Below are 13,088 nucleotides of genomic sequence, written 5' to 3'. Positions count from 1 at the left end.
GGGTTTTGAAGGCTGTATTCCTCCTCACAGGTTTTCTTTTATAGCAATTCTCTTATCGCCAAACTCCAGGGTGATTTCTCAGAATATGCTTCATAGAAGTTCTTGTAATCCCCTGAACACTTGTGGGAAAGATACCAACTGGAATCTCCCAGAACACATGTTGTTTTTTCAAAGCAAAATCACCACATGGGACTTTGTGTGCGTAGATGTGTCCCCAAATGCATAAACTCAAATCTCCAATAATTGTAAGCCTTATAACCCTATTATAAAAATTATTTAGAGCAATTTATTTATTCTGAAAAATAAATTACACCTGTCTTTTTTGAAGTACATATATTTGTATAAAAAGACATTAAAACTCTACATGACACTCAGGAACAGTAACCAACCAATCATCTGTGGAAAATTCCATTAGCAGAAAGCAAATAAGATGTCTTAAACTTAATGAATGTATCTACTGAAGTGACTTTTTAAAAATAGTACCAAGTCAGAAAACAATTAATTTGTTCTTTTTTAGAATTTAACTTGTGGCTGATGAATGCCTGAAGAATCTTAACTGAAATGAAACAATACATGTGTAATACTAGGAAGGAAGAACACACAGCGCTCATTCACTTTATTCTCACCTCACCTCTAACATGCAGTATTGTTTAACCTAAGCCATTTGTCTTCTCTCTTCCTGAGTTCATTCACTGTAACACAGAGTAACACCTGTACTTTATAATGTATGGAATAGTCTGACTATAAAGGGAACTTGTGGACAGTATCAATCAATTGCTTAAATTAAAAAGAAGTTGAACTTAAAGCATTCAGACACTTAAAGGGAAATGAAGATGAGTATCTGTCTTATAAGAAAAAAAGAAATTAGAGATACTGTGTTTTGAGTAAGTAAAGAAAATCTAATGACTCCACTGAGCACTCTTCTTCATAATATCCATTAAGGTAACGTAGCTTAGCAAATAACTACTCTGGGCTATTGACCACAGAAATTTCCCTAGAGGTTTTAACTCTCCCATGCATAACATGATGCTGATTTTCTGGCCTTAAGTCTTCTTAATATTAGATATTCCCAGTGAAAAATTAAGCATGTCTAAGACACTTTTCCTTTTGCCTCATGTAGTAGTGAATGGGTTTATGTCTTCTCTTCCTCTCAGAGGAAGCAGGTGACAGTGACCCAAGAATCACTTTCTCCCAATCTGTTACCAGGTGATTCAATCACTTCAGATGTGCATTCCTTTGTGTAAAAAGTGAGGGTTTGACGAACTGTGTCCTAATGATTCTCTGGATATGTCATTGCTGTGTACAGACTTCTGAGCAGAGTGGCTACCACAAAATCAGTGCTAAAGAAATGACAGTCATTACTGAACTCCTCCACAAATTATTCTGGCAATTCTTTAATAATCCTCTTAGAAAGCAAACTTCTCAGTTAGTAACATCTGAATTCCTTTGTAGAAATTAATATAGTTTTACTATACTTAAGAATACTATGAGAATGAAGAGAGCTGGACAAGTATTGACCATGTGCCCCCAAGGGAGCATTCAATGTTGAAGTTTAAAAAAACAGAATTGCATTGATTACAGCTAAAAGCTAAGCTACAAAGTGATTCAGTGGTGCCCCTTTATAATAATCTCACTTCAGATCAAAGGTTGATTTTTCCATTGAGAATTAAGGAGCATCAACTATATCATAAGCAGTCATTAAGACTATAATTAGCTTCTATTTACTATGTTATGTATGGGACAATTGATCAATGACTATGTATTGTTTTACTTGATTCCACATTAACTTCATGAAAAAGATCTGATCCCTCAGCCCAGCTTCTTAATCTCTGTTTTCTGCTTGTCCACTATTTAGCCTGACATGTCATAGCTCTATGAAAACAAGAATCTGAGAGATCATGAGATGCCATAGGTAGTAAAGGTAGTACCATATTCTTTTTTTTTTATTGAAAAAATTTCCGCCTTTTCCCTGCTTCCCATTTCCTTCCCCCTTCCCCTACTCCTCTCCCCCTACTCCTTTCCCCCTTCCTCTCTGGTCCAAAGAACAGTCAAGGTTCTCTGCCCTATGGGAAGTCCAAGGTTCTCCCCCCTCCATCCAGGTCTAGGAAGGTGAGCATCCAAACAGGCCAGGCTCCCACAAAACCAGTACATGCAGTAGGATCAAAACCCAGTGCCATTGTCCTTTGGCTTCTCATCAGCCCTCATCGTCCGCCATGTTCAGAGAGTCCGGTTTTATCCCATGCTTTTTCATTCCCAGTCTAGCTGACCTTGGTGAACTCCCAATAGATCAGCCCCACTGTCTCAGTGGGTGGGTGCACCCCTCGCAGTCCTGACTTCCTTGCTCATGTTCTCTCTCCTTCTGGTCCTCATTTAGACCTTGGGAGCTCAGTCTGGTGCTCCAATGCGGGTCTCTGTCTCTATCTCCATCCATCGCCAGATGAAGGTTCCCTCCAGATGGAACCCCATATTCTTAAAGACCCATACTATCTTGGATAATTTCCAACTTAGGATGTCTGGTGGGCATCTCAAATCCATGTTACCCTACCTCAACAAGTCTGGCATCTCTACTTAGGTAGAATAACCTGACTAAAAAACCTTCTTGAATATTGGAGGTAGAACTTTTCACTGGATCCTCCGAGAGCTTCAACCACCTGGGTTTGTCTTAAGTGTGCTCATGCTATTCTACTAGGAACTTCCCAGGGTCCCAGGGTAGATTTCATCTCTGAGATCTGCCATGCCCTTTCTGTCTACCCTCTGCATGTTCCTTCTATCACTCTTACCTAATCCCAAAGACTGTGCTTGCCTCTGTCCTAACTCTTGATTTTTTTTGCAGTAATAACAAAATCATGTTTTCACCTGAATTTTTCCCTAAGCAATATATAGAACATGAAGAGAAGATAATGAGAGACATACCGAAAATATTCCAAATATACTAGATATTTCTGAAAAGTTTTTTTTTTCTATAAGGGTCACTTCTTGTCTGTGGTTCCTACTTCAAGCCATGTATTGTGAACCCCAATGAGCAAAGTTTCCTTGATTTTGAACTATGGCTCACCCACAAGATATAGTATCTTGAAGAAACACACATATCTGAGTTTTTATCTGTTTCCTTTCCTTCCTTCATTCCCTCCTTCCCTCTTTTCCTTCCTCCCTCTTTTTTCCTTTCTTTCTTTTATCTATCTCTGCTTCCTCTCTTCTTTTTCTTTCTCTTAGGAAACCATTGTCTAAAAGTTGACCATGTGGACAATTTCAGTATTTTGAGCACAGATTTAGTTCAAATATATCTGTAGAAATCTCCGTGTTAAATTCTTTATGCAAAATAGGCTTTCTTATAAAGCCGCTTAGGGAATAAGCTCAAAGGCTTAGAAAATAATCACCCTTTGAATAAAGTTATTTAATCTAAATTGTCATGTGAAGGCTTTCTACAAACATACTTTGTTTACACAAGCTACAAGGAAAGGCCAAAGAATGTGTTTTCATTTTAGAATGTTATTTCTAATATTGAGTAAAAAATAAAGTGATTAGAATTATCCATAATGGTTCTGCTTGCAGGTTAATTCTGCTATCATTTTCTATTTCCATAGATTATTACAGATGAACTCTATGGCCAATAAGTAATTATTTTTTCTGTAGATTGAGGTTTAGCAAGGTAGCAACAAATACACTTCCCAGTTGCTCTCTGATTCACATTCATAATATTCTAGTCCTCACCAAAAATAGAAAACAGGAATTGTACCTCAGGGACTTTTGTGTCTAGCATCTCATTAGAGTATTGAGAAACACATGTAAAAGGAGATAAAGTCATCACTCAAACTAATATATTTAATTTTGGAAATAATATCAAAATATCATTTTAAGATGAAAACACATTTTGAAGTTAATGAATTATTAACAAATATATTAGGTTATTGAATAAATATTAGAGGGTTTAACATTCAAGTTGGCAAAGGTATAAACCCACATTTTGTTAGTAGACAATGATCACAATGGCAATATATGATTTATTCTATCATATATATGTGTCTGTCTTTCAGGGTTCTGTGAGTTGTGGACATATGTGACAATACAGGCATGCATGTATATGGAAGCGAGACCATTTGAACTATTGTTCCTCAGATGCTTTCCATATTGTCTCTCACCTGGCCTGGAGCTCAACAAGCAGACAATGCTAGTAGACCAATGGGCCACAAAGATCCATCTGTTCCTGTCTCCCCAGCACTGGGCTTGCAAGGATACAATACTACACTCGGCATTTTGTAGCCTGGGTTCTAAAGATTGAACAAGAGACCACAAAGGTAAACTGAATCACCTCACAGGACCACGAGAAATAATAATTTGTCTCAAATTGATAACTATGGGTAAAGTTCATTGTACACTAGTATGTTATCAGATGAACTAATAATGGCAAATCCATGCAAAGAGATTCAAGGGGAAGATGATGACATATTTATTTCTGACTTGAATTTTCAAGTATGGTCTTGAGATCAGAGAGCAGAAGATACATACCCTGTCCTCTGCTCTTGCCTTAACATTCATGTTTATAGGGAGTTTTGAAGACTGATAGATGGAATTTGTTTGTTTGTTTTCTGTTGGCTTGTTTGGTACAACTACAATATGATGGTTCTTGTTTTATCTTACTATACTTTACTTTGTTAAGTTTGTAGCTATCTCCTACATGACTGTCCTTTTCAAATGACAAACAGGAAGGAAATGGATCCAGATGGGATGGGGCATGGGAAGATGTTGAAATAGGAGCGGCAGCAGGGCTGCGTCCCCGGCACCCGGCCGCCCGCATGGCTAGCTTATGCCCAGAAATAATTACACGGAAACTGTATTCTTTCAAACACTGCCTGGCCCTGATAGTTCCAGTTCCTTATGGCTAGCTCTTACATATTGTTCTAACCCATTTCTAATATTCTGTGTAGCCCACGAGCTGGCTTACCAGGGAGGATCTTAACCTGCGTCTGTCTGGAGCGGGAGAACCATGGCGACTCCTCACACAGCTTCTTTTTCCCAGCATTCTCCTCTGTCTACTCCGCCTACCTAATTTTCTATCCAATAAAATGGGCCAAGGCAGTTTCTTTATTAATAAGAAATCACTCCCACATCATTTCCCCTTTTTCTGTTTAAACAAAAAAGAAAGGCTTTAACTTTAACATAGTAAAATTACATATAACAAAACAGTTATCAAGTAAGAATTACAGTTACAATATTTATATCTATTTTATCTCTTATCATAACTAAGGAAAACTATAACTAACCATTCTTCAACTCCATCAAAGACTCCAGAAGGATATAATATTACCTATCAAACAAGAAATAAGAAAACTCTAGAAATGACAGAGACATCTCGCTGCCTGGACAGTCACCCAAAGTTCCTCTGTACCGTTGGGGCATCCATCTTCGGCCTACAGGCCCATAGTATCCAGCAGACATTCTCATCAAGCAAGAAATTCCAAAGACAGTTCAGTCACTTTTTGCTGTGTCCTGCAGAATGTCTCACAGACTCTTTCATGAAGCAGGAACCCCAAAAGGTCATCTCACCTTTAGGCAAGTTCAGCAGTCCTCTCTCTGCGGGTTCTCTGTGTCCAGTTTATGCAACCGTCCAGGCAAGAGCAGTTTCTTGCCCAAATGGCTATCAAACTCCATAAGGATTCTCTTCGATGCCCATCTTCCTCTTGAAATAGATTGGTGCTGCCAGGAGCAAATTTGTCTCATTGTCATGAAAAACCCTAAGTTATTAAAATATCTTAAATGCCATATTCTGCAGCCTTTGAAAGATATGAAGAATGCCTATCTAACTAAAATATCTCTCTATATATCTAGAAAATCTAACTAACATGACTACAAGCTTAAGTATTAGCGATGATTATCCATTAACAACCTATATTTCCTAATTATACATTACATTTTTAAATGAACTACACAATCACAATACCTTAATCAAGATCAAAAATACATATACATATAACAAAATTGACCATAAAATCCATACCAATGCAAATTATTCATATCTATATCATATCCCCCTTTAAATGTAAAAGAACATTTATAAACAATATTTGGGAACATGGGCGTAGTTTTTTCTCTTCAAACTGCTTCCTGCTGAATAGGGGCGCTGTTAATCAGATCATTTAGGGTGTAACCTGTGTGCCAGGTTCATCTCAGTTGGCAATTGAGCGAAGCAATTTTTTGAGGGTGTTCACAGCAACCTTTCAGGAGGGCTTGGTCTATCATACCAAATCGGAATAGATGCAATCCACAGGGTCACATCCTCTGTGAAAACAAAAGAAGGACTTTTCCAAAGCATCATATCCTTAGACTCAAATTCTGAAGTCAAGATACCTTTAGAACATATGTGCAGGTTCAGCCTAGCAGCCCATATAATGAAATGTCTCTCTGTACTTAGCTCCTTCACAGTCAAAAATTTTAAAGAAAACACAATGTACATAATCCAGACTCTCTGTGAAGTTTCCATTTTTATGTGGCTTATTTTTCTTTATTTCTCTTAATCTATAACTATCTGTACTTCTGTACTCTGTCTCTTTAAAGACTTTACCCCCTTTTTTTAAGGGCATTAACTTTTTTATATTCTTTTTCTTCTCTTTCCCAAGCCTACGTACATTCATCCAACAGTGTCTGAATCTGTTTTACTGTGAATCTGTAATTTTTTCATTATCCAGGAGCACTTTGTTTTGCGCCTTTAAATCACTAAGCACTTAAGAATCTAAGCTGTGACATTCCTAGGTCAAAAACAGGTATTGCATGCTGGCTCCGCCCAGTCCAACATGGCGGAGCCGCTCGTGCCTCTGATCCTTGCACATTGCACCAGTAGCATGGTGGAGCTGCTTGTGCCTCTGAGCTGTGGCACATAATGTCCCCCTTTTAGGCACACAGCAGTCTAGTTGCCATCAAACAAATCGTAGCACTTTAATCCAAATGCTCCATTCATACGCTCTGTCTCCCGCCGGAGCCAGACAGAGATCACAATGGCGGCACAGCCCAGAAAGCCGGCATTTTAAAACAGCCAGTTTTTTCCTGCTGCCGAGTCAGGACAATTTCTTTGCAGCACGCAACCCAGAAACAGCAAAAAGCTGTCTTAAATTCTCTCTCTCTCCTTTTTAAGCCCTCTCAGGTTTTTAAGTGGATTTAGCCATCACGTCTGGGCGCCATCTGTTGAAATAGGAGCGGCAGCAGGGCTGCGTCCCCGGCACCCGGCCGCCCGCATGGCTAGCTTATGCCCAGAAATAATTACACGGAAACTGTATTCTTTCAAACACTGCCTGGCCCTGATAGTTCCAGTTCCTTATGGCTAGCTCTTACATATTGTTCTAACCCATTTCTAATATTCTGTGTAGCCCACGAGCTGGCTTACCAGGGAGGATCTTAACCTGCGTCTGTCTGGAGCGGGAGAACCATGGCGACTCCTCACACAGCTTCTTTTTCCCAGCATTCTCCTCTGTCTACTCCGCCTACCTAATTTTCTATCCAATAAAATGGGCCAAGGCAGTTTCTTTATTAATAAGAAATCACTCCCACATCAGGAAGAAGCGGATGAGTAGATGGAGGGAATTGCTTCAGACTATTTTGTATGAGAAAAGAACTTATGTTTACTAAAAGGAAGAAATGTAGTACCTTTTGTAACAATATTTTTTCTAACTCTGCTGCTAAAATTTAAGTGTTTAATTAAAATTTATATGTTGGCAATATTTTTCATGCATATTAAATTCTCTCATTAACTCTAATGGTCAATTTAGAGATTCTTCAGGGTTTTATTCTTTACAGAAATGGAATGTTTTTACAAATACTGAAAGCTTTATTTACCTTCTTGATTGTTTAATTTTCTTTTTCTTTGAAAAGTTGTGCTTTCCGTAATATGATACTGTTGAATAGAATCAAAAGTGTGGAGAATTTATGTTCATGGTTTTGAAGGAAATATTTTCAATATATTTATTTTGAGCCCTTGAAGGTTTCATTACCGTACTAAAGGATTCTTATCTATATCTTGATTGTTACCAATGTACAGAGCTAATTAATGAGAGTTAGACTTATGCTAAGTACATTTTTCTCTGCAAGATGATCATTTAATTTTTTTTCAAAAAGGAAAATTTCTCAATATGATACAAACAATAATCTCTTTGATGAAGATACCTTTGTATCCCTGAGGTTAATTCTTTTTTCTTCTCATTTATTGTACAGATTTGGTTTGTTTACTGTTTTGTTCAGGAAAATTATATATAGGTTCTTAAGGAAAATTGTCCTTTAAATTTCCTTCCTATGTCATTTCTCAGTTTTTCCTTCTTCTCGGCATTCCATTTTATCCAACCTTTTATGAGAAAAAAATCATGTAAATCCAAAAGGAACTGTATGATTAATCCCCCACATGTCTGTTACTAAGAGATCCATTTATTGCCTACCTTGTTCCATTCAATCTCTCCCCCTTTGTCAATAATGCAGCAAATTATGTTGATGTAACTTCTGAGAAACATTTTTTATCTGTAATTATTATATTAAGCTTTAAAGGACAAAAGCATCTCAGATAGTACAGTATCAACATCCAGGTTGGCATGTAAAAACATAACACCTTAACTTTATTAATTACTTACATTTCACCCATAATTTCATAATTATCATATTTCCATTAAATATTCCCATATTAGAATATAAATGTATTTTATGTATTGGACTTTCCATATTTTTCTCTCAGTTGTTAAGTATTGTGCAATTTTATAATATTTATTCATTGTTTGAATTCACATTTTCTTGATTTTTCTACTTGCATTTGTTTTGATATAATATAAAATCTCTTTTCATCATCTAATTTCCTGGAAATAGATGGATAGATAATAATGACACCTTCTCAAATTGTTTTTCTCTTGGGGAACTTTTAAACACCAAATTATCATAAAAATGCCAATATTATTCACATCAGTGATGTTCATAGCACTAGACATTAAAGTAGGCACTAAACAATATTTGAGCATTTCTGAAGCATTTCTGGAAATGCCCACATGTTTTGAAAACCATATGTATGTCAAGTCATTTTTCAAGGAAAGCTATGGAAGTTAACTTGCTTTTCATCAAGATAATCATTTGTCCTCAGGAAGAAGACTTCCACATACATTCAAAGAGAGTGTTTAAAAGTATGTATTTAAGGAATGAGGCTTGTTAATATTAATTATTTTCATTGTTTGGTGTAGTTCAAGGTCATTCTAATGTGAAATATCATCTTCATTCTGCCTGTACTTACATAGGTGATGGGCAGAAGGTGATGACTGTGGCTGAATTAATGTGAAAGCACACACCATTTACTCATCATTTTCTTGACCTATGGATACAAGGTTTTATACCATTAAAATAGCACACTTTACTGCAATTATGAAAATTACACCTTCAATGCCATCCTGAGAGGATCTTAAAGATCCCATCAGTGTGTGATCAAAGCTGAAGATACTACTATAAATATCAGGTGCACAGCTCAGAATTACAGTTAGCCTAGTTCTTATTATGTCTCAATCTTGCCTCAAAGCAGCAGCGGGAGAGCAAGTTTATTTGAACTGTTTCTTGAAACCTCAACTGTAATATTGATTCAAGAGATTATCAAGCTTCCTACAACCTTTGGTACAGGGTTTTCTCCTTGGCCTAAAAATTTCCTTTCTTCTTTCAAGTAGTACACCATCATCATCAATAATTACAATTGCTGACTAATCAAACATTAAATTATTAATATAGTTTAAAAGTACCAGGAAATATACATGTGAATCTACAGGTATGACTTCTTTCTGGTGGAACAAAAGTTAATATCCACTTTCCTCAGTAACTCAAGGATCCAATATTTTGAAAATGGTGTCACAGCATAATCTGTAATACAGTTATCATTTTCTTAAATTTCCCAGAACAAGGTACCTGGGAGGAGGTGGGGAAAGTTCAAACTGCACCCACACCGGACAACAGAGCAGGGCAGCTAACTGGAAAGGGCTCTATATGTAGCAGTTCACAGTCTTTGCCAGGAAGAAACTCGTGATTTTGATGGGAACCTCCTGGAGTTGGTGCCAAGCACCACCTACCTCCCTGACTTGCATAAGCATTCCAGTTATTCACTCTGATGCCCCTCCCTCAAATCCTGTTATAAAAGCACAGCCATCTCTGCTGTGACAAACCATCCCACATCTCTGCAAGACAGGTAAGTAGGAGCTGAAAGATGATGAGATCCTCAGGAGAAAGTATGGTAGAGTACCAGTCCTCACCAAGTATAGGGTTCTGAGAATCAGGAATGGCTTCCTGAGAAGTTTTCAGAGGAAGGGGGGAAAATGGGTTCTTTTCATTTCAGAAGCAAAGAAGGAGAGGAATAGAGTGAAAATCAGTGTATCTCTACAGGGTTAGTGAAAGGAGAAGGGATGGGATGGTTCTCTCAACATGTCCTCTCTTACCATACACCATGACTCTGGTTGTTCCTCCCTCTTAGATAAGATGCTGCCTCCCACAGATCTCACCAGCATGTCCTGGATGCTACTCTCCTGCCTGATGCTCTTATCTCAGGTGCAAGGTAAGGTGTTTCTGCTCCTAGAACTGAATTTCCTGTGAGTGTCCAGAGCTAAGGAGCAGAGGAAGGCTCCGGAGTCTCCTGCAGCTATGATGAAGAGAGTCCCATACAGAAACACTGCCTGCCACTCCTCTGCCATGCTGTGTTCCTCTAAGCACTAATGACAGATGGTTTTATAGCAGCCCATTATTGAAACTAAAGAGATTCCTATTTTCCTCGGAACTTCTAGATGGTGAGTTTAACAAGGAAAGTGTGGCAGTCACGAATGAACTGCTGAGCTAGAGAAGGAGTAGATGGGCCAATGTAGAGACTGTTGGCCTAGAATTTGGGATCTATGGATAATAGGAGAATAGTGAAAAATAAAGTTAAAAGAAGACTGTTTTTCATGAAATACATCAATTTTAAGACCAAAAGGAGAAAGTAAAGGTGACAGAGAGTCTGTATTGTGGACTTAATCTCCAAAGACAGGCTTCATAAACATTTGCATTGTTGATCTACCCATATAAGCCATGCTCTTTATTTCACTACACCACTGTCTTTATCTCCTTCCACTTCAGGTGAAGATGCCAAGGAAGATGTCCCCTCTTCACGAATCAGCTGCCCCAAGGGCTCCCAAGCCTATGGCTCCTATTGCTATGCCTTGTTCAAGATACCTAAATCCTGGTTTGATGCAGATGTGAGTGCTGGAGGTTGCAGAGGAGGGGAACAGTGGGAAGTGCATGTCAGTCACAGAAGAAGTGGGCTTTCTTCCCCATGTTTCCATGAGAATCAAAGTGAAAGCCCTGTTTTTCTTCCAGGAGCCCCTATCATCTACATGTGCCCACCATTCACTCGTGAGATCTCAGTCTGTGACTTATTCTGTCTTTCCTCACCTAGCTGGCCTGCCAGAAGAGGCCCTCAGGTCACCTTGTGTCTGTGCTCAGTGGATCTGAGGCTTCCTTTGTGTCCTCTATGGTTAAAAGAAGTACAAACAGTGGCCAGTATGTGTGGATTGGGCTCCATGACCCAACACTGGTGAGATATCCTCTCCTCCCATCTAATTTGTTTCTCATTGATTTTGTTTCCTGGCCCATTCTTTGTGTTTCTATGAGGAAAGACCCAATTATACATATATCTCAAACTCTGGATAGCGGCTGGGGCAAAGGGAAATCCCTGGGCTCTGTTGAGGCTCCTAGTCTTCATGATATTCAACTGACCATTGTCAGCTTTTACAAAATTCCTAAATGAGGCTTTGGAATTATCTTTTGTCATTTTTAGGGTGTTTGTACCCTTGATTCTGACGGAACACCAAAAGAGGAGAATATCCATAATTATTCTTCACAGAATAGATGTGATTCAGAGAACTTTACAAAAGCACAACTTGCTGTGTTCACCAAGGGACATATTTTTTTCTGAGTTTAAATAGATTGTGCGTATCAGCAGAGATTTGATAATAGGAAGGAGATATACAGGTTGAATCCTGGGTAGCATTTGAAAGACTACATCAATTCCATGAGGCTGGACATAGGCATCAGCTCTTCCCAGTAAGGAATCGTAAGGAATCGTGCAAACAGAGCTTCAGTGGTCCTTCTTTCCCCCCCGGCTGCCTCCTCTCTAGGGCCAAGAACCCAATGGAGGTGGATGGGAGTGGAGTAACGCTGATGTAATGAATTACCTCAACTGGGAGGTAGTTCCTTCCAGTGCTTCAGGCGGTTACTGTGGCAGCCTGTCAAGAAGCTCAGGTAAGAATGAGGGCAGTCCTCTCTGAAAACCAATGTTTTTCTACCTTGCTATTCTGGATCTCTTGTCTCCTTCCATGTCTCCTTTCTTTGTATCTTGTCCTGCTGGAGTGAGGTACTGGTAGAGATGACAGAAAGACCCTGGATCTTTTACTGAGTTTACAAAATGCCCCTGACACTTTTATTTTGCTTCTTCTGTGTCTGCAGGATATCTAAAGTGGAGAGATAATTATTGTGACTTGGAGTTACAATATGTCTGCAAGTTCAAAGCCTAGAAGACAGAGTTAGCACCCTGAGATTAGTATGTAGCTCACCATGATCAAGAACCCAAGTGTGAAGACAGATGCAAGAAGGGAACATTCTCCAATCCTAACCTCTATCAATTCTCTCCTCTTCTGCCCCTTCTTCACTTTCATCTGAGATTCTTTTGTGTGTACTCATGCCTGAATTCTCAGAGTGTAATAATAAATATATAACTCATATGTATATTTTTTGTGATCTATTTATTTAGTAAATTAACAAAACATATCAGCTAAAAGAAAGAGATAAGTAGAGTTAAATTTTAAAAGAAGATCCAGTTATCATGGGAAGGGAGAGACATTTTCTTTGCTAACCACAAGAAGTGCTTTCATGATCATTTAAGCTATCCTTCATGCATCTGTAAGGAACCCTAACTAAATCTGTTGGGTCACACATGCATACTAAAGACAAAAATATGAAAGTAAATGGGAGTAAATAGGAAGGAGGAAGAGGATGGATGATAGTGAGAAGGAGATGAGAAATAGGGGCTTCATACAAAATACATGGCATACATATGTAAAAGTACC

The 13,088-nt window shown here is 38.4% G+C and overlaps 1 protein-coding gene across 1 annotated transcript; it reads left to right on the top strand.

Annotated features, from left to right (window-relative positions):
* The first annotated feature begins 10,171 nt into the window (after window positions 1-10,171).
* Window positions 10,172-12,747, top strand: LOC126513560 (regenerating islet-derived protein 3-gamma-like). Its single transcript, XM_050161994.1, has 6 exons — window positions 10,172-10,183; window positions 10,466-10,546; window positions 11,101-11,219; window positions 11,420-11,557; window positions 12,141-12,264; window positions 12,469-12,747. Exons 2-6 carry the CDS (start codon window positions 10,471-10,473, stop codon window positions 12,534-12,536), a joined length of 525 nt encoding a protein of 174 aa, XP_050017951.1. The 5' UTR covers window positions 10,172-10,183; window positions 10,466-10,470; the 3' UTR covers window positions 12,537-12,747.
* Window positions 12,748-13,088: the final 341 nt, after the last annotated feature.

The sequence above is a fragment of the Alexandromys fortis genome, unplaced genomic scaffold (assembly GCF_014885135.2).
Source record: "Alexandromys fortis isolate MF-2015 unplaced genomic scaffold, M_Fortis_MF-2015_v1.1 scaffold_105, whole genome shotgun sequence".
Lineage (NCBI taxonomy): Eukaryota > Metazoa > Chordata > Mammalia > Rodentia > Cricetidae > Alexandromys > Alexandromys fortis.
Note: the sequence above shows the minus strand (reverse complement) of the source record. Positions and strands in the feature narration are given on the sequence as shown.

What these genes read in the sequence shown, in the direction of transcription:
- LOC126513560 (XM_050161994.1), top strand. Translation starts at nt 10,471, where the DNA reads ATGCTGCCTCCCACAGATCTCACCAGCATGTCCTGGATGCTACTCTCC. An exon ending in GCTCTTATCTCAGGTGCAAG is followed by an intron (nt 10,547 to 11,100) that starts GTAAGGTGTTTC and finishes CTTCCACTTCAG; the next exon opens with GTGAAGATGCCAAGGAAGAT. An exon ending in GGCTCCATGACCCAACACTG is followed by an intron (nt 11,558 to 12,140) that starts GTGAGATATCCT and finishes CCTCCTCTCTAG; the next exon opens with GGCCAAGAACCCAATGGAGG.